The sequence below is a fragment of the Magallana gigas genome, chromosome 8 (assembly GCF_963853765.1).
Source record: "Magallana gigas chromosome 8, xbMagGiga1.1, whole genome shotgun sequence".
Taxonomy (NCBI): domain Eukaryota; kingdom Metazoa; phylum Mollusca; class Bivalvia; order Ostreida; family Ostreidae; genus Magallana; species Magallana gigas.
In genome coordinates this window covers 22,481,257-22,500,643 of record NC_088860.1, presented here as the reverse complement: position 1 = coordinate 22,500,643, position 19,387 = coordinate 22,481,257, and the positions used below count along the sequence as shown (strand labels likewise).

Genomic DNA, 19,387 nt, shown 5'->3' with positions numbered 1-19,387 from the left:
GATCAGCTTCTGGGAAGAAGATTTTTAAAGGGGTCATGGATTTCACAACTTGGAATCTACACTACCTGAGGATGCTTCCACACAAGTTTCAGCTTTCCTGGCTTTATGGTTCTTGAGAAGAAGATTTTTGAAAATTACTCGAAATTTTTCATTAATTTCTAATTATCTCCCCTTGAAAACGGGTGTGGCCCATAATTTTCACAATTTTGAATCCCCTTTGCCTAAGGATGATTTGTGCCAAGTTTGGTTGAAATTGGCCCAGTAGTTCTTGAGAAGATGTTGAAAATGTGAAAAGTTTACGGACAGACGGACGGCAGACAAAATGTGATCAGAATAGCTCACTTGAGCTTTCAGCTCAGGTGAGCTAAAAATAAAACAAACTGGCAACAGTATGTTTCCGTAATATTTATATAAATATTCAATATGATAAACATAGCATGAACAATACATTTATGCTTCCTGAAAAAAAAATGATATGAACAATAAATGAATCCATCTACCGGTACTAGATAAATATTACCATATAGAAATTTCTTATAACATACTCTTGTAATAAAAATACTCATAAATCTCTATAGCAACATTTCATTGCAGAATGTTGGGTTCGAAAATACACATTTCCACTTAACTTTTCCGAATTAAACCCAAATGAGTAAAGATTTTGTATGACAATATCAAAACAAGAAAACAACATGTATCTAATAAATATACACGCTTTATTACGGAGGGAAATAGACTTTCACCTATTTTCCTGTGGTCAAATTATCTCACACAATAATACATGTATAACTATCAAATTGATTTAAATATATATTTCTATGATATACCAGTAAGTAGAAAAAACAAATTTTAATTCGTCCTGATAATTAATACATATATACTCAGTATATATATATAACTTTATAAAATAAAAATTGTTTTCCTGCACAATTTTTTCTCTCATTTAAATCATGATTATGTACATATATTTAGGCCTGTTAGAACAAGCATATATGTAGTACAAATAATAAATTTATTGTAACACAATATAACAGTACAGATTTATATACTGTACATACACATTTGTAGATTGCACACTTCATTTGAAATTGGAATAAGCTCTATTTTAAAAAAAAATGATGAATATCAGGGATATGGCTGACAACATTTTTTATACATATATTAAGACTTATTTTTCAACCATTATGAAGCACAATAAAATTACTGGCTTTACTTTTGAATCTTTTAAAGTTATCAAGAATAAATTGATATGGAAATTAAAAGTATGAACATTATCATAGATATAAATGAAAAGTATAATTCCATCAATCTTCACTGAATGTGTTTGTGAGCAAAGGATTAAACAACAAAGTGAGTTTCAAAATTTTTGAAATTCAGAGAAAATGGCTTTGAGCATAAAATTACTGACTTTGCGTTTCCATATGTAGGCAATTATTGACAAAATAAACATAAATTCAGGGACTTACTCTATCGTCCAGGATGAAAACATATTAAAGAGAAGCAATAAGAAGAAATAAATATGCATGGTTGATTTTTCCAGCTATTCTACATGTATAAGGACTAAAGGAATGTCTAGGATAAACAAAAATCAACAAATCTCTGAAACAAGGAACAGATTGTTCATACAAAATGTTAAATCAAACAAACCATCAAAGATGCATGAGTAACCTTTTTGAGTGGCAAGTCAATGCAAGAAATTGAAAAAATGAGTGAGAATTAATGCAGTCGAATATATATTGTAAACCAAAAACTTTTAAGTGTGTACACAAAAAATTTTCGTGAGAGCCTCGTTGCACAAACATTTCTCATCGCAAACTAGTCATCAAATGTCTCATGTAGTTTATTTTCTAGATGCCGGTAATCTACATCTTGATTGATGAAGACATAGTGGTTAACTGGTGTAAGCATTAATTCAACCAAGGTCCCATTTATAATATATATAACATGTACAGATTTGTTGGCCCTTCGAAAGTTTAACATAAATGGATGACTTTCCTCATTTTCATTACATGAACATCTAAATGTTTGATCTTGCAGCTAATTTTCACAGTATCAAGTCAGTCTACAACTAATGAAATACAGTACTGTTAAAAATTTTTTTTCAAACATGAGCTCAGTTTCTGTTGCAACTATCACACAGTGTTATAGAACTCATAATTAATTGGTCTGTTTGAAAAGGGAAAGGAAAAAAAAAATTAAGGCACAAATGATAAAACCGCCATATTATGCTTTATGTATCATGGTAAATTGTTCTGGTCAGAATGTTCAAATCTAATGAACATGATGTATAGTCATCATGTGACTGCACATTGAAAAATGGTCCTATACCTAAGGCAAGTTCAACAGAGCAAGCACCTCCCATGCAAGCACCTGCCAAAATTCCCTATACCCGCAACACAAATTATGGCAAGTGATCGCGAGCACTCACACTTTTGAACTCGCCTCTGATGTAGATTTTCTAATTTTTGAGGAAAGAAACTCAACTACAACAATGAATTTTGTTCACAATCAACTTCTTAGATATTAATTTGAATAATTAAGAGTTTATAATCAAATTGATCAAACATTTAGCAGTAATTAAAAAAATCTAAATAACAGAAAGCTAATTCACAGAACATCCCCCAAAGTACTTCACAATAATTACGTGTAAAGTGAAGCCATTAATGCTAACTTAAAAAATCTCAAAAATGAATGCGCTTCTCAGCTGCATTTTATCAGTCAATAAATCTCATGTATCATTCTTCTGTTGTTGTAAAATAACATTGACCATTCAAATATGTACAAACCATTAGGTTGTATTGAATTAGCATTAAAAAATATCTAACCAAAATCACAAAAATTTAACATAAATTAGAGATCAATTAAATTACAAAAAAGAGACCAATTAATTTGACATTGAATTAAAAAAACGAGAACTTTTGCCAGCAAAATATAAGATACAACTTGTACATCGTCCAGCGAACAAAAGATTGAGATTAACAAACAAGTAAATAGGCACATTTTTTTTAAACAAAAATAAGAAAGACATAAATGACCAATACATAATTACATATGGTTTTTTATATATTAACAAAAAAAAAATAATTCATTTGAAAAATTGATGCAATGTATAATATAGCTCTCCTTACTGTATTTTGAATATCCCTGCATATTAAAATATTAAGAAGTAAAATCATTTAATGAAGGATACATTGGATTTATGATAAAGTCTGGGGTACAATGTGTAAAATATTGCTAAGTCATTATGCATCCTGAGGGCCATTGGTTTTGCTGTTGACCTTTGACCCAATCATGAGTGAGTGACCTCTGAACTTTATCGGTATTGGATATGTCTTTGCTGATCCAAGATTTGACCTTCTAACAACCTTGACAGGCATATGGCAATCAACTAAAACAGAGAAAAGATATTATTGTAACCTTATTAAATTCAATTATCAATATTTTTTCTCTCAAAAGTTTCGCAGTCTGAGCCAAACAAAGTTTTACATGTATAGACCCAACAAAACAAAACAAAATTGGTTGGGTGGACCTACAGCACCTGGCCATAATTCCTTCCACAACATACCCACCACAAAAACAAAACTTCAAGTGTAAATAGGTTTTACTGGTATCATCACTATTTTACATGAAGTAATATGGCTAGATATTGTATATCACCTTTATCAACCCTTGACAGACCATCACCAACATTCCTCACCTTAACGATCTCCAAGACTCGTGTCCTGTTTTTGTTTACATAGGTTCAATATACCAGTAAAAAATCTTGTTAAAAATACCTTACTAGAGCAATGTAAACAATAAAATCGGAAAAATAAATTTTGACCAAAACCGTAACCATGCCCCTTCAAAGTTCATCCTTTAGTTCAGAGGTTTCAACTCATATCAAGGCACTCTTTTATGAATTTAAGTTGAGAACTGAGCTGAGTAATAAAAAAAAAATGCTGGTAATGGTGAGGTCTGGACGACCACTGAGACTACTACTATATAGTAATACACAGATGACCGATGCCACTTTGTTGACCAGTGAGGTAGGTACTCACCAGAGGTACTGCGAAACCTATCACAATGCCCCCTACAATGGGTAGCTCGGTCTCTGCCAGGGACAGGAACATCTCCACACAGCCTATCGTGTAGATCAGGGATAAATCGCCACCCTGCAAACAAAATAAATCAATAATAAAATAAAAAATGAGCAAGCTCACATACCCCATGCCCCTTATTACTTGACAATGCTACACGTAATAAATGACAGGCAACAATTTGATACAAAAAATAATTTTATAAATACCAACAAAGTTTTATAAAATTCCTTGCAGCGGTTTAAGAGGAGTCACGCTAACAATTTGTTCATTACTACATGAATGATCAAAATAGGACCAAAATTGTGAGTTCAAAAGGGCCAAAATTCACAGAAAAGTTATGGAATCAGAATTTCTTGGAGATATGCACATCTATACTTTGTGTCCTAAATACTTACAAAGTTTTTTCAGTAATTCTGTGCAGAAGTTTAAGAGGAGTTGCACTTAGTTATATAGTTACTACAAATTGTTCATTACTACATGTGTACATGTATGTTCAATTTAGGACCAAAATTCTAATTTTCAAAAGGGCAAAAATTCCCAGAAAAATTAAGAAATCAGAATTTTCTGGTGCCAAGCACATTGTCACATTGTGTCCTTAATACCTATAAAGTTTCTTGTAATTCTGTGCAGTAGTTTAATTAAAAGGAGTTACGCTTATAAACTTTTCATTACCATGTTCAATAAAGGGCCAATATTTGAATTTAAAAAATGGCCAAAATTCCCAGAAAAATTAAGAAATTGGAATTTCTTAGTAATATGCACATGCATTTACATTTTTGTCCTAAATACCTACAAAGTTTCATACAATTCTGTGCAGTACCTAATTTAAGAGGAGTTGCACTCACAACTGTTCAATACTACATTCAAATAAGGAAAAATATTCTAAGATCCAAATTTAAGGGCGAAAATTCTCAGAAAAACAATGGAATAGGAATTTCCTGGTAATAAGCACATCTACACATTGTGTCCTTCATACCTACAAAATTTCAGGGAAATCAATGCATGGGGTATAATAACAATTGTATCAGTAGCTTTCAAGCAGGCCCAATGAAATAAATCTGAAAGAGTGCATGGGGTGCGCGTATTCCTGACGAGCAAAAAAACAAGAAGGTCGAGTCCCTAATATGGAGCATTTTCAAAACAACATAAATATATAAGAGAGCTTTTCTCATACTGAGCATTCATCAATATTTGTTGAATACCAAATTTCATTGTTGAGTCTTTTTTTTTTTTAATAATCCATAAAATTATATGTTCATTAAAGTGAAATTCTAATACTCATTTAGTAATACACTGTTTTGTTCTTGAAACTGTGATTTTCACTTAATTCCTGAAAATTGTTATAATTATAATGAAACCAAAGTATTTTAAAAGTGAAATATACAATCTCTTAAAAAATTGACACATATTTTTTTTGGTGGTGGGGGGGGGGGAGTATTTTACAATGACTTATCCAACAATTTGAATTCAATTAAGTTCAAAATTGCTACACATATTTTACATACTTTTACCGGTACATTTTGTATTTGGTTTTAAGAAGATTGATAGTTTGTAGATAGGCCATATATTTTGAACAAGATTAATATAGTGTCCTTCAATTATCTAATTTTTAAGAATTTTATTCCTCTTTTAAATTTTGGAGAAGAAAATATGTCTCTGTTCCTGATGATTCTGTGAATTTTTTCAGGGTTTTCATTAAAATATATAATCTAAGATTGTAAAGGTACTCAATAAAGGAGAATATTTAATAAATATTGTGTTTTTGAATAACACAATAATAAAATTTTTCAATAATTCTAAAAATCCAAGCATGATAAAAATTCAGGAAATATTATAACCAATGACATTCTTTATTTTTTCCACAACAGTGGAGAACACATGACGATTATGGAGAACATAGCTCTTTGATGTATCTTTCAGATACAGGTTATTAAAACTTTTCTTTTCAGGTACATAGTTTCCTGTACTATAACAATAATGATATTTAAGTACAGAAAGTTTAAATCACAAGTGCCAGTGCATTCAGAAGTTCATGTCTTTCAAACAAATTATTGTATTATTTGGGAGTTTTGGGGAATTTGGGGAATTTCAGATTTTTATGATTTCTGATAAAGAACTTGACCTGCCACAATAGACATACAATTGACGCAATGAAAGAAAAAAATCAGCTGAACAATGAATACAAAAAGTAAAGCCAACCAGTGCACAAAAAAGGAGCAATCCCAGAACTAGCAGTTTGAAAATTGCGTATCATTGAAATCATTTTAAATTATACTTTTATACAATTGAAATCAATTTAAATGACACGTCTATTGATAAAATCAGCACTTACCGCTTTAAGTACATTTTTTCCACAAAGAATATTTGGAAGACCACTCTGAAATTTAAAGAAAACATATTGTTGAACAAAACATTATGAAAAACATCAAAAATTCAAATTATAAATACCGGTACATCGATCATTCCAATTTACATCATGGTTTTTTCCTCTTTCAAAATTACATGAACAGTCTTCTTAGAACTTCTAATAATTTCTATTCTTTATAATTGGAGAAATACTCCTTATTTCATTGATAACAACTTTCGTACTATCTCACAGGAATATCATATACCCCCAGTACATGTAGTTCTGCTACTTTAAGAGTGAAGAGAACTAACTAGCTGAAAAGGGTGCAGTTACCAGAAATTCTTTTGACTAAATGGGCTAAAATTTTATTCATAATTATAAAATATGCTGATACATGTATCAAATTACTGCTTGTTATGGAGTCTTGCTTAAGTATAAATTTTCTGATACATGTATCAAGATACTGACTGTTATGGAGTCTTGCTTTCTACAGCATGAGTATGGTACACTACAGGCCAGGGGACTGGGGTTATCTGTAGTACAGTTATAATACTCATTCTTCACCCAGTCCTGATAGCTGGCCACTCCACAGCACTCGACCTGAAACAGAGCCAAACTCATAAAACTAAAAGACAAGATACACGTGTGATCTCAGAACTTTAAGGCTATCCATACCAAAAACCGTTACACATAGTCATAACTTAACATTTATATAAAATCATAATGCTCCATGGTTTACAGCCAGGGAAGAGAATCTATTTATACAACAGTTAATGTGCATTTGTTATACTGTAAACCAGATTAGTTACAATAGAGGTATATACATCGATCTGTTTATAGATTAAGGACTATGCTGAAACTGTGTTTTGAGCATGTTTGCTGCAACCATGTTTTATTTTGTTTTCCCCAGGACTGAAATGTCACATTTTCATTGGTTTAGACATAGCACTTGACTGCATGGATATCTCTATGTTCGTTTAGTGAGAATTAATATTTGGCAATATAAGGCTGTCATTGGCCGACGCTTCGCCTACTCATTTCAACATTTCACATTATTTAAATCAGAAACTGCATGCCGTAACTTCTTAAAATATTTGGAGTAGATGCCCTTTGAAATTTTTTTTCATTGAAGTAGTTGCCCTTTGAATATTGATGTCACATTGTTCAACATGAAGCAAAAAAAAATAGCAACATTGAGATTTGTTCAAATCTCTGCAGAGAAAAGGGAGAAAATGAATAAAATTGAATAGCAAAAAAAAAAAACCATTTTTAAGTAAACATTGTTGAAGCAAAGATTTTCAAAGAATGTTTGAAAGGTGAGATTGATAATTTTGATGAGTTTAAATGAGTTAAATTGGACGAGATGTTAGGCAAATTGTACATTGGTTTAGGCAGATCATTGCTTTTTATGAATAATGTCACTTTATAGTCCTCAGGAAAACAAAACACTAACTTATTAGGTCTGTTACTGACTGACTACAGACATATATTAGGTTGATCAATCTCAAGGAAGGCTTGGCTTTGAGTAAGACAAGACTTTCATGATATACCGTAACAAACAGAAATAAACGAGAACCCGTACAATGTCTGATAATTTATACTTTTAAGAGAGTTCGACGACAATGGTCACTTTTTAGACTATATCAACCTCCTTGACAAGAAGAGCTCTGAATATAAAGATATAAAAAATATTCGTTTTTTTTTTCTTCACGAAAGAATAATTTATGTCAAAGAAATCTTTTCCAAAATCTAAAGGAACTATCTGATAAGTAGAGTTTTGACTACCTAGCCTCCTTAAATAGTACACACTGAATTCATGGTTTTTAAATAAATTATGCACTGTAATGTGTTTATTTTTCTATTTCATAACATACACAAGTAGAATGAATTCAACACAAGAGAAAAATGTTTCTATATAAGGGTTAAATTCCTTTCAGTTTATACATCATTCAGACAAAGTGGAAAATCTTGACGGTCAATATCCTAATTAAGTGACAGCAAGTAAATGCCTTGAATAAGCCTACTGGCATTCATGACCATCCAGGTAGAATGAACAACAGGATGTAGGTGGCAACAACCAAACATTTTTTTTTGCCCTTTTTCTGAAGTAGGAAGGGAGGAATGAGCATATAATTACATTGGCTGGACCAGGAATCAAACCCGGGATCCCTGCAACTCTAGTAAGGAGCTCTACCACTGAACTACCTATGCTGATATCCATAGTCCATATAGCCCCAACTACTACATTCCTCCCTCCTTAAAAAAAAATCAGATACATGAGCAGAATTGATTTGCAAGTAAATTTTCTCCCATACATTTACTTAAAAACCCTGTACGGTAAATAATTTCATGCAAATGCATCAATGCTGTTACAGTTTTATGATATAGTGAAAGAGTTTCACCCTATAACAAGATTTCCTGCCCCTGGGGGCATGAATTTATAATTTTGATATAGGCCTTCTTGCTTATGTTCTCAATGTGTATGTTGTATGCCAAGTGGTAGAGAAGATGATTCTTAAATAAAGCTAAATACCACTCATAAATACTAGTAAGCATCTTCACACAGGCATCTAAATCCTTCAATTTGATTTTCATTCGTTACACCCAAGTGCACAGCAGATCTAAACTTGTGGCCAACATATAGTATTCCTTCTGTGATCTACGATTTTGTGCATTTATTTCTAGGTCTATGCGCATTTTCTCTTTCTAAATAATACATTAATCTGTTTACACGTATTTGATGTAAGTATTCTCTTGGCTTGGCAAAAGTGTGTAAAAATTGATAATTTAAATAGGCTGATCGATTAACACGGTGATGTAAGATGAACTTCCACACAGGTGAGACCTCTACAGTTAAATACTGTTATTAAGAGGTCTGGGCTTATAAAGGGGTTGTATAAGGATAGCAGCTATGGAAGAGAAATATGGCTGACATTACCTTTTATGAGCAGTGTCCAGCTTTAAAGAAGTTATAAATATTCATTGTTCGAAAAACAAAGCCTGCATGTTCACACACCAAAACCCCTGACCCTAGGGCCATGAACTTAACATTTTTGGTTGAGGCTACTTTGCGATCACAATGATAAAATGATTTGGTACCCAGTTTGTCCACTATATAACCTAGTCCAGTAGTGATCGTAGAGAAGAAAATGGTTTAAACATCACCGAGACCTATATTGGCAAGAAATTCCGAAATAAAGTTCCCTTTCATTAAAACATTGTACTGATAGACACTGAACACGGTCCAGTTTGACCCAGTTCCCTTTTTAAGAAAAAGCTGAAAATGTTTGCTGTTAGAAGTTTACGAACAACAGACAACACTCAACCCACGACGACGGACAAACAAAGATAGGTCAACCTGAATAGCTCAGGTGACCTTAAAAAACTAAAAATCTAACATATGCTCATAGAAATGCTCACATTTTCCTGAATCCAGTCAATGGTACTCTGTTTATCAGGATCATCTTGGTAAGTAGTGATGAGGTTATCCTGCAGAATGGTGCTTACTTCCTCTTTGACTTTGTCCCTGAAGACAAACGCTAACACGATTCCCACCACTAATGTCAGGAATATGAGTATCATAGAGTAATAATACTGAAAACAATGAAAACGAATCAAGCAATATCTAAAACAATAGATTTGTAGAAATTTATAAAGCAAGAAAATGTAAAATATCTTAAGCATCATTTGAAAGCTGGGTTTTAAAAGTGGGCATGTTTACAGAAAAATTGAAATACAAAAATGTTGCTTTATAAATGTCCATCAAGAAGGCTCCCCACCCTATATAACAGTACCCCCTCCCCCCAAACGACAACTTCTCAATTAACCATGAAGTACTGTGTCACACTAAATATATGTATATACTTACAATTTTAAGGAGACAGACATTTTCCCTGAGGGCCCCTATACATCCTGCGTAGCCTAAGATGAAGATGATGCTTCCGATGATGAGGAAGATAATCGACAGATCAAAAACCACATCGTACACTGTGGAGATATCTTTCTGGTAGTACTTGTTCTTTTCCACAAATGCCCAAACTCCGATACCGATTATAACACCACCAAATAACTGAAATACAGAAAAAGATAAATCAATTAAGGATGATATATATACTGTTACAATTTAAAGATATTTGGTAAATTCTCTAATACAAGTATTTCTTTATATCACCGGTAAATTCTTGAATCAAAATTCTAACACTATCTTTTGATACCTTTCATATTGGCAAAATGATAAAAATGGAAATAGTTAACATACGTCTTTAAATTTATACTTGCATGGATGTAATGTAAAAATTATGAAAGCCCTTATATTAGAGTGTATAATATACATAGTGTAAGGATAAATATTTCCTGTAACATAATTGCAATAAAGTGATATGGACTATAAATAAATCTCTAATTATAGCCATTTATAGGCTTAGAGATTGCAATACATTTTGTACTGTATGTTCTGTACATACATGTATATGTATGGTACATGTAGGCATGTGCCTATCAGATGGCTTGACTGTTGTTTATAAATAAGGAATAAGGAATCATTCTTTGAGTATTATGAGGTGATAATTTTGGTCGGGGCGTGATCAAATCCAATAAAGCCCGAAGGGCTTTATGATAGATTTGATCACGCCCCGACCGAAATTATCATCTCATAATATTCAAAGAATGATTCCTTATTACTTATATTTATATAATCTTAGGCCATCGTACGATTGAATATTTAAATATAAATAAACAAACCCCGCTGGCGCCTCGATTTGGCGTCGTTTGTATTATGAGTTATATAGTACAAAATCGATACGTAGTGTTATCACAGGCAAAGACACTGGATAATGTAAATATATGCAGATCTATAAATTTTTCACAAGATAGATAACATGTTTAAAAAGACTTTATCGTACATATTTTTTTTTTTTTTTTTTTTTTTTTACAATTGTATATCTATGTTTTATTGTACCAGTAATAGTCACTCAATTTCTGTGAATATAATGTTATTTGATTATCTTGTATCAAAATAAAATTATCAGTGATTGTGTTACACATGTATTACATATGTACATTGTATTCTCCATCATTTAATTACTGGCAAGCAAGATGCTACATGGGTCAGTTATACAATAAGCGTCATGGACAAAATAATCATGATTGTATACATTTGTTATTAATGTTCAACATACCACACACAACTTACACAGGAAATCAGCATCAAGTGTACTCCTACAAATATTTTATTAAATGAACAGGCTCTGACTGTTACAGTACTCACGAAATCAGTACATCACTACTACATGCAAGTATGTCACTTTACACAAGTAATCACTATACATTCTTTTAAAAAACTCAAAACTTTGGTCAAAAAATGCATGTACATGTGTGTAATGTATTTAGAAAATATATCATCTTTATTATCTTTATTGCTGAAATTTAATTGGGTACGTACTGTAAATATAGACAAAGGTACTTATTACCTCTATGTCATATACTCTCATGTCATCTACAGTTTTATGGGTTTTTTCTTTCCCAAACTTTCAAATGCAAAATTTGTTTTTAATCAACATTTACACTTAAAAACTGGTTGAGGGCTGGGGGAAGATAGTTCATCCAAGGACTAACATCAATCAAAATGTAAAAACTCCATGAATGACAAAACAAATGTGGTAATTAACTGCTGCACACATTTACAACATAGTGTGGCTTTCACGATCTATTAATCATTCTTAATACAATAGTAATTAGGATAGCAAACCATTTTCAAATTTGTCTCAAATGCCTTATATGTAAAATGAACAGGATATTACCGTACCTTATTTAAAACTACGACAAATATCAATCTTAAATTATGCTTATAGTTTTCTATCAAGATTCCAGGTAAAATGACTTTGCACATCACAAAAATCATGTGTGAAACAGCTGACTGAGCTTCCAGGTTACTGGTAGTTAAAGAAATGGGATTACAATCTTTGACAAGTCAACCATACAACATCACAACAACCATTTACTGAAAAATCAGTCAAATGACAGCCCTTCAAAGTGGAGCTTTAAAGCCAATCACCTGAAATCTATGCCTGAAGAAAGATGATATTTTTTGGGGTATGTCTATATACCAGGATTTTTCTTTAGTCTATATGCAAGTAAGTAGACTCCAATGATAATCTGAGGGCACACCCTAAATACCCAATTACACTTACATGTTCATTTTATCCATATAAAACTTCTAGTACTTTTCAACAACAACAAAAAACTATGTTTATATATATTTTTTCAATAAAATATCTTATGCGATGTAAGTGGTTACTTGATTAAACTGAAGTGTTTTTTACAGGCGGAAAGAGCATCTCAACAGTCGGGACTTCCTCTATTTATTCAGCTTTAGATAGGGAAAAAGTTGATTACGAAGGAACTGAATAATCAATTAATGTTTACTACATTGTTATAAATCCAATGCACTGTCTTCTTTTCTTTACAAGTACAAATTTAAGTCTACTTGATAGCCAATAAACATTAAGTTGTGACAGTTAAAAACACTTTTAGTTTAAAGGGACTGATGAATCTACTGTACATAAACATGCTTTTTTTGGAAGTTATGATCATATTATCTGCTTTTAACAATACTTCTCCATTTACTTAAAATTAAACACCCCACAGCTCTCTGTTATAAAATGTTATACATTCAATAAAACTGATCATATTTTGGGTTCCTGGTTTTTAATTTGTTATCACCATCAAATTTGTTCTGCTACATATATTATTTATATCTAGAAATTTATGTTGCCTTTGTATATAAAAACACTCTGTGTCTAAATATATATATGTATGTCCTTCTAAATTAAGATGGGTATATATGTAAATGATGCTATGTAAGCTTGAAATGGTCAAATTAAACAGACGTAATGGTTGTTGGATTTCATTTTGCGTGATATCCAAATGGCATTTTAATGAAATTAAAACTTTAAAAACATATTTTTTAAACAAGCATTTAAAAGCCAAATAATGGGACTAGCAAGTAGCCCTTTTCAAAACAAATCTTAAGATTGTGTGTAAGATTTTAAATTTAGAATCTCTTATGAGAAATCTTTTAAAAGTTTTTTTCATGAAAGCATCTGTAACATTATATTTCATTAAAAGATTTCATTTAATACAAGAAACCTCTTCCTTAGCAATGATCCCAATACACTTAATTATTCTGATAGAACGAGAGGAAAAAATATATATGCCAAAATTCATGTAGCGAGGACAAAAAACTAAATGTAAACACCATACTGATACACAACTGAAATCAATGAAATCATTGCATTAAACAAATCAAATTTTTAACAGGGAGTTAACTGGTACAATCTGTTGTAAGAAAAGGCTTTACCATGATCTTCTCCAAAAGGATTTACCCAGACCCAGATACACAATTTTACCAACCAGCTAATTAAAGAACATCATGAATGTACATGTATCTGTAACATGATAACATGAAAAGTGAAAACATGACAGACCAGTTCGGGATTCTAACTCTCAACTGTATCATTCCCTGACTAAGGCTGAATCTCCAGTGAAGAGTGCCATCAGCTGAGCTATCTGGTAACGCCAATCAGTCTGATACTGCACATTCCACCACCCTAACATAAACTTCCTCGAAGATAAATATCCCAGGTTCCTTCAACTTGTACGAGTTAACCTGTCAGTTCAAGGCATTGGTCAAAACACAAAATGTAAAGGGGAGAAATAATGATGGACCTGACTGGGATATATGAACCCAAGCAGCTCCCCTGCAGCCAGCCCCTCCCCATCCCCCAACACCTCCTGAATGCTATGAACTGTGCTATCTGATGCAGGTCATTGAATCAATTTGACTGTCACTCACACACAAATACTTCAAGTTCATATTAAAACAGAGACAGATCCAATCTACCACTAAATTATCAGAAAATTTGTAAATCATACAAATCAACCAATCTCAAAAGTGTGATATATATACATTATATATATTATATGCACCTTGTTTCTATAATGAGTAGTAAAATGTCAACGTACAATGTCAAGCAAGACTGCGTAAATTTTTTTTCTCCACACTTCCTCAACTACTCTTCTTAATAATCCTTGAAACTTTTTCCTTAATTGTTTTGTCTTTAAGTGAAGGAGATCAGATGACAGATAATGAAATGTAGAAAGCTACCCCCGGGGGTAAATGTTAAAAATTCCTGACCGTTCATTGTTGTGATTCATCCGCTTCAAAATCGGGAAGATACAGTACCAACTTTTACTTACCCAACATGCAAAATTGAAGAAAAATAGAGTATATTTCACACAGGGGCTGACTAACGTTGCTTCATTACTAAAACACCCCATAGCACGATAATCACCGAATAAAGTCCCCTACTGTTGAAAAATTCATTCACTTTACTTCTTTACGGATGTGTTCGTCGGTGAAGTCATTCGCGCGTTATAGTTTTGAGAAGATCGATCCCGACTGTAAATCTCAAACCTAGCACTTGTATAATTATGTGTGTGGGTTTTATCGTTTGAATAAAAAAAACCTGTTGAATAAATCGTTGAAAATTAGATGATAATGATGTATTCATCATTTGTTTGAAAAAGGCAGTACGTAGCATCGTTTGTGTGTGTGTGTGGGGGGGGGGGGGGGGTGAGGGTGGAAATGGTGGAGGGAGATTGACCTAACGGTGTCCACACAACTTGCCAAGTAAAACAAAATACAAAAAAAAAATCACCTATCATTAAAATTAATTAGAATCCATAAGTGTATGCCAATTTCCTCGTATCATGATTCAGAGAAAAGAGTCGGTTTCCAAAAAAGGGAAAATTTTGTATTTATGTACATCTATATGCGCCTATATATGCAGATCTATAGTATCATGTATTTAAATCACCTATAGATAAATAATTTTATGATTGTGATGAAATATTCTTTTCTCTCAAGGGAATGAATGTTTATTTCTCTCAAACTACATCAATGGTACACGCGAGGTACAAAAACAAAAATATTTACAAAATACAAATGTATACATGTACATGTAAATGCAAGATCAAGTTAGGAAGAGTAAAGAAAAATAAATATATCAAGCAAATTAATTATTTTAAAACAAATATGGACAACTTTTGCAATAAATATTATACAAAGTAAACAGTAGTATCATACTAATATGTACACTCGATAATTACTTTACATCATTTAAACCGGCTATGCATTTATATATGCATTTCATACTTTTTTTTCATAATCTCATTATGGTGGATTAAGACAACGATCAAAACGGCCATGCTTTCTTTTTCCTGAAAGAAGAAGAAGAAGAAGAAGAAGAAGAAGAAGAAGAAGAAGAAGAAGAAGAAGAAGAAGAAGAAGAAGGAGGAGGAGGAGGAGGAGGAGGAGGAGGAGGAGGAGGAGGAGGAGGAGGAGGAGGAGGAGGAGGAGGAGGAGGAGGAGGAGGAGGAGGAGGAGGAGGAGCAGCAGCAGCAGCAGCAGCAGGAGGAGCAGCAGCAGCAGCAGGAGCAGCAGCAGCAGCAGCAACAGGAGGAGCAGCAGCAGCAGCAGGAGGAGCAGCAGCAGGAGCAGGAGCAGCAGGAGGAGCAGCAGCAGCAGCAGGAGGAGCAGCAGCAGCAGCAGGAGGAGCAGGAGCAGGAGCAGCAGCAGCAGCAGCAGCAAGATATAACTACTGAAAATCTTATCAAAGTATTTTTTTTATTATTTCATACAAGTTACAGCAAGTTACAGATATACATGCCTACATTATCGAAAAAACAAAACCAACAATATAATGTAACCAGGGATATGTTTTTGCATCATACGGCGGAAATTTTAAATTTCCGGTCTTGAACTACAAATTTATTGATCTGGGCATTTTATTTCACAAATCAGTCGTTTTTGAGATGGCTGAACGATTCGACCCTATCTTATTAGTACATTTCAATTTTCATTCACGGGTTTTTTTGAAATATGAAACCAGTGATTTGAAATCCGTTTCACAAATCTTTTTATTCTATCCTTTTACAAGACAATACAAGTAAAACTGAAAATCGAATGTCTTAAATACTTTACTTATTACTGGTATACTGACAAGATATTCGCTCCTGATTGTTTCGATGAAAAAGACTAATTAATTTCCAAAACTACGGTATTAGAACGCATGAGTATGATGAACGGAATTTTGAATTTGCTGTGAACTAAAATACACAATTCTTCCCAAAAAATAAAGTATATAAAAGGCAGGTTAGTACTAAGAAATAAAACTCCTATGAACACTAGCTAGAAGAATGCAGATTGGTAAGAAAAATTATTTATTTATTTTTTATTGAAAATTTTATTCAAGAGGACTCGATGGTCGTAAACATTTTTAGACTATTTAAATCTCCTAAGAAGAAGACCTCTTTATAAAGATATATAGGAAACTGATGTATTTTAAAGCTAAAATTTTGGATGGACAAAAATATCTTATGCTAAAGTTTAAGGAAGATCTGATGGTTAATTTGTTGATCATCCGGCCGCCTTAATAGCTATAAATTATAGTAAACGCATAAAATAATGATTTAAAAGAAAAAAATTAATCGATTTTTCATTTTAAATTCGATATCAAAAATTGGTTTGATACAGATAACATTCATCCAGTAATAATTAATTTCAGTAATAATTCACTTCAGTAAAATGTTCTTTGCAATTATAACCCTCTCAAAATTAAGTTTCCTACATGTATCTCATCATATTACCCCCCCCCCCCCCCCGGCACCTCCCTCTACAAAGAGATAGTAGTATATCTTTTCAACGTTACTTCGTATAGTTTAAGCCCTACACAAATTCATATTTTTCCTTCCTCAAATTTCAGCTACCGTGCTTCAGATCATGTTTTCCTATGCCATAAGTGGCACCACTTTTTGTGGAGTCTTGCTTTCCCGAGACCAGCACCATTGGTATCAGTTCCGCCTCGACATGAGCCACCCCTGCTCAGGATCAACGGTGGAGGTTTCCCCATTCTCTGTCATTGACCAGAAGCTCCATGCTACCATGAGCCATCTTACACAAAACATCTGGGAGATTCAAGACAGACTAGTTCTTGCTAAACGGGAATACGTTAGTTAATATAGAGTATCATATTTAAACAGAAAATGAATAGCTAGAAAATAAATCCTATATTCTCCTTGTGAGATGTGTACAGGGTATCATATCTGTCTATTTCTCAAATGAGAATAAATTTTATGGTGCAAAGTGCCAAAAAAAAAAAGAAGAATGAAATTAAAGCAAAATATGAAATATCGTATGCTTTTAAACTGTTTGTCCTTTCAAGTGAAACACCCCGTTTTTATAAAATGTTTACCGACGAAACAAGTATGCACATTTTTAGTGTAGTGAGCGGATCTAAGATCTAATTTTAATTAGATTGCACATTTTGGTTAGGAAATGGAAGGGCGGGGGCATATGTCACCAATCAATAGATTAATTATATAGGATCTTCTGATATTGAATTAAATATCAAAAATGTAAAAATTAATGTAATAATTAAAAATGTAAATCAGCAAATGATATAGAAGGCAATGGAAAATGCATAGACATAAGGAATTTAAATTAAACAAAAGCACCTTTACATGCACATTTAAACGTTTATTACAGGAGAGGACGATATTCCAGAACAATGAAGATCTGATCGCCCAATACGAGACAGCAGACGACTTAACTGAATCTTACAACATCGGGGAATACTGTGAAGTGGTACGTTTAATTTAGGTACTTATAATAAAAACACATCAATTATAAGGGAAATTCCAAGAATAAGTGTACGTTACGAACCGGTAGAGAATTGTACGCACGCACACAAAATGACCTTCGCGATTCTAAGAACCTAGACATTGCAGAGGATAATAAATGTACAATTTAAACATTTCACTGTGTGCATAAATGTATGTTTTACACAAGAAAAGTTATTGATTTTATGTTCTTATTATATAATTATTGCCATTTCCCCCCAGAAAGAATCGCTTTCACACCTGATCGGATTGTTAACAGAAATCTCGCTACAAATGAAGCCTCTTCAGACCGGATATGCCACTCATAGATTTTTGTCTATAAGTTGGACCGACACTGTTATTCGGAATGCACTCTGCGAACTCAACATGTTGTCCATATATGTACAAGGACACACTACTCGAACTCCTTGTTCATTCAGTGTAAAGTTTCGACACCTAGGCATCGGAGAAAGGCGAACATTTGCATTGTGGATGTTAGGAAGAATAAACTCGGCACTCAATTTAGTTCCGGGTCTTGTGTCCGAATACAGTCGAGTCTGGAACCAAACGTTTGCATGGTTATGAATGCGACATGAGCGGGAAAATAAAGATTTTGATAGGAACTCTTCTCTTGGCATGCATGTTACAGTAACATATTTTCAACCCGACCCCAAACATGTAGGAATGAATAACTAATTAAAAAGACTGTATCATGATTGTTAGCTTCTATGTACATGTATGCATTATTAATATGGTGGAATAAATGATAACATGTACTTTTATTACTTGTTGATCTATTTTTGCTGAAACAGCAATTTTTAATACCATAGGTTTGAAAGCACGCACGTTGTTTATAAATACGTACATGTATGCCATCAGTGGCAGATCAAGATTGATAATTGCTGGCCTGATTTATCATATTGCATGTGCATAAATCAACTCATAATACATGTATGTATATACATGTATGTATATACCATCCTCTGGGGCGGCTATCAACACTAGTCAACACATGCGATTTTTATTCACTCTTATTTTTGAATTAAAAAAAAATCATGTCAGATTTTCTATAACACATTGTTAAAAAAGGGCTGCTGCTATATGTTATTGGATATATCATCATTTGCCACCTTAAAGAAATGAAATTATAAAATCGATATTAATATAAGCATTTTAATGAATTACGTGAATCAATTTTAGTTTGAAATCATTCATAAAAATTATAACATGTCATAAAATT

At 32.7% G+C, this 19,387-nt stretch overlaps 2 protein-coding genes and 1 long non-coding RNA gene across 5 annotated transcripts; 2 read left to right on the top strand and 1 right to left on the bottom strand.

The window, feature by feature from the left end:
* Positions 1-390: 390 nt before the first annotated feature.
* LOC105332915 (tetraspanin-33) lies at positions 391-14,875 on the bottom strand. 2 transcript variants are annotated; one of them, XM_066068689.1, is made up of 8 exons: positions 14,686-14,848; positions 11,621-11,646; positions 10,298-10,498; positions 9,850-10,023; positions 6,898-7,029; positions 6,415-6,459; positions 4,041-4,154; positions 391-3,388 (listed from the first exon to the last, which is right to left on the bottom strand). In XM_066068689.1, exons 1-8 carry the CDS (start codon positions 14,690-14,692, stop codon positions 3,314-3,316), a joined length of 774 nt encoding a protein of 257 aa, XP_065924761.1. In that variant the 5' UTR covers positions 14,693-14,848; the 3' UTR covers positions 391-3,313. The 2 variants fall into 2 exon arrangements, with proteins under 2 accessions (XP_065924761.1, XP_065924760.1); XM_066068688.1 differs by lacking the exon at positions 11,621-11,646 and having other exon boundaries at positions 14,686-14,875.
* Positions 11,675-12,871, top strand: LOC136270597 (uncharacterized). Of its 2 annotated transcripts, XR_010708415.1 has the most exons (3): positions 11,675-11,723; positions 12,291-12,560; positions 12,752-12,871. It is a non-coding gene; the product is annotated as an uncharacterized lncRNA (long non-coding RNA). The 2 variants fall into 2 exon arrangements; XR_010708414.1 differs by lacking the exon at positions 11,675-11,723 and having other exon boundaries at positions 12,113-12,560.
* A 1,114-nt stretch (positions 14,876-15,989) lies between the features above and the next one.
* On the top strand, positions 15,990-18,900 carry LOC105345570 (uncharacterized). The gene is made up of 4 exons (XM_020074210.3): positions 15,990-16,105; positions 17,253-17,497; positions 18,035-18,133; positions 18,391-18,900. Exons 2-4 carry the CDS (start codon positions 17,270-17,272, stop codon positions 18,730-18,732), a joined length of 669 nt encoding a protein of 222 aa, XP_019929769.3. The 5' UTR covers positions 15,990-16,105; positions 17,253-17,269; the 3' UTR covers positions 18,733-18,900.
* Positions 18,901-19,387: the final 487 nt, after the last annotated feature.

Excerpts from the sequence above, each read along its gene's own strand:
- LOC105345570 (XM_020074210.3), top strand. The coding sequence starts at position 17,270 with ATGTTTTCCTATGCCATAAGTGGCACCACTTTTTGTGGAGTCTTGCTT. Across the intron at positions 17,498-18,034 it reads TTCTTGCTAAACGGGAATAC|GAGAGGACGATATTCCAGAA; the intron begins GTTAGTTAATAT and ends CGTTTATTACAG. Across the intron at positions 18,134-18,390 it reads TCGGGGAATACTGTGAAGTG|AAAGAATCGCTTTCACACCT; the intron begins GTACGTTTAATT and ends ATTTCCCCCCAG.
- LOC105332915 (XM_066068688.1), bottom strand. The coding sequence starts at position 14,766 with ATGGGGTGTTTTAGTAATGAAGCAACGTTAGTCAGCCCCTGTGTGAAA. Across the intron at positions 10,024-10,297 it reads ATGTCTGTCTCCTTAAAATT|TATTATTACTCTATGATACT; the intron begins GTAAGTATATAC and ends CATTGTTTTCAG. Across the intron at positions 3,389-4,040 it reads TAGGTTTCGCAGTACCTCTG|TTGATTGCCATATGCCTGTC; the intron begins GTGAGTACCTAC and ends TCTCTGTTTTAG.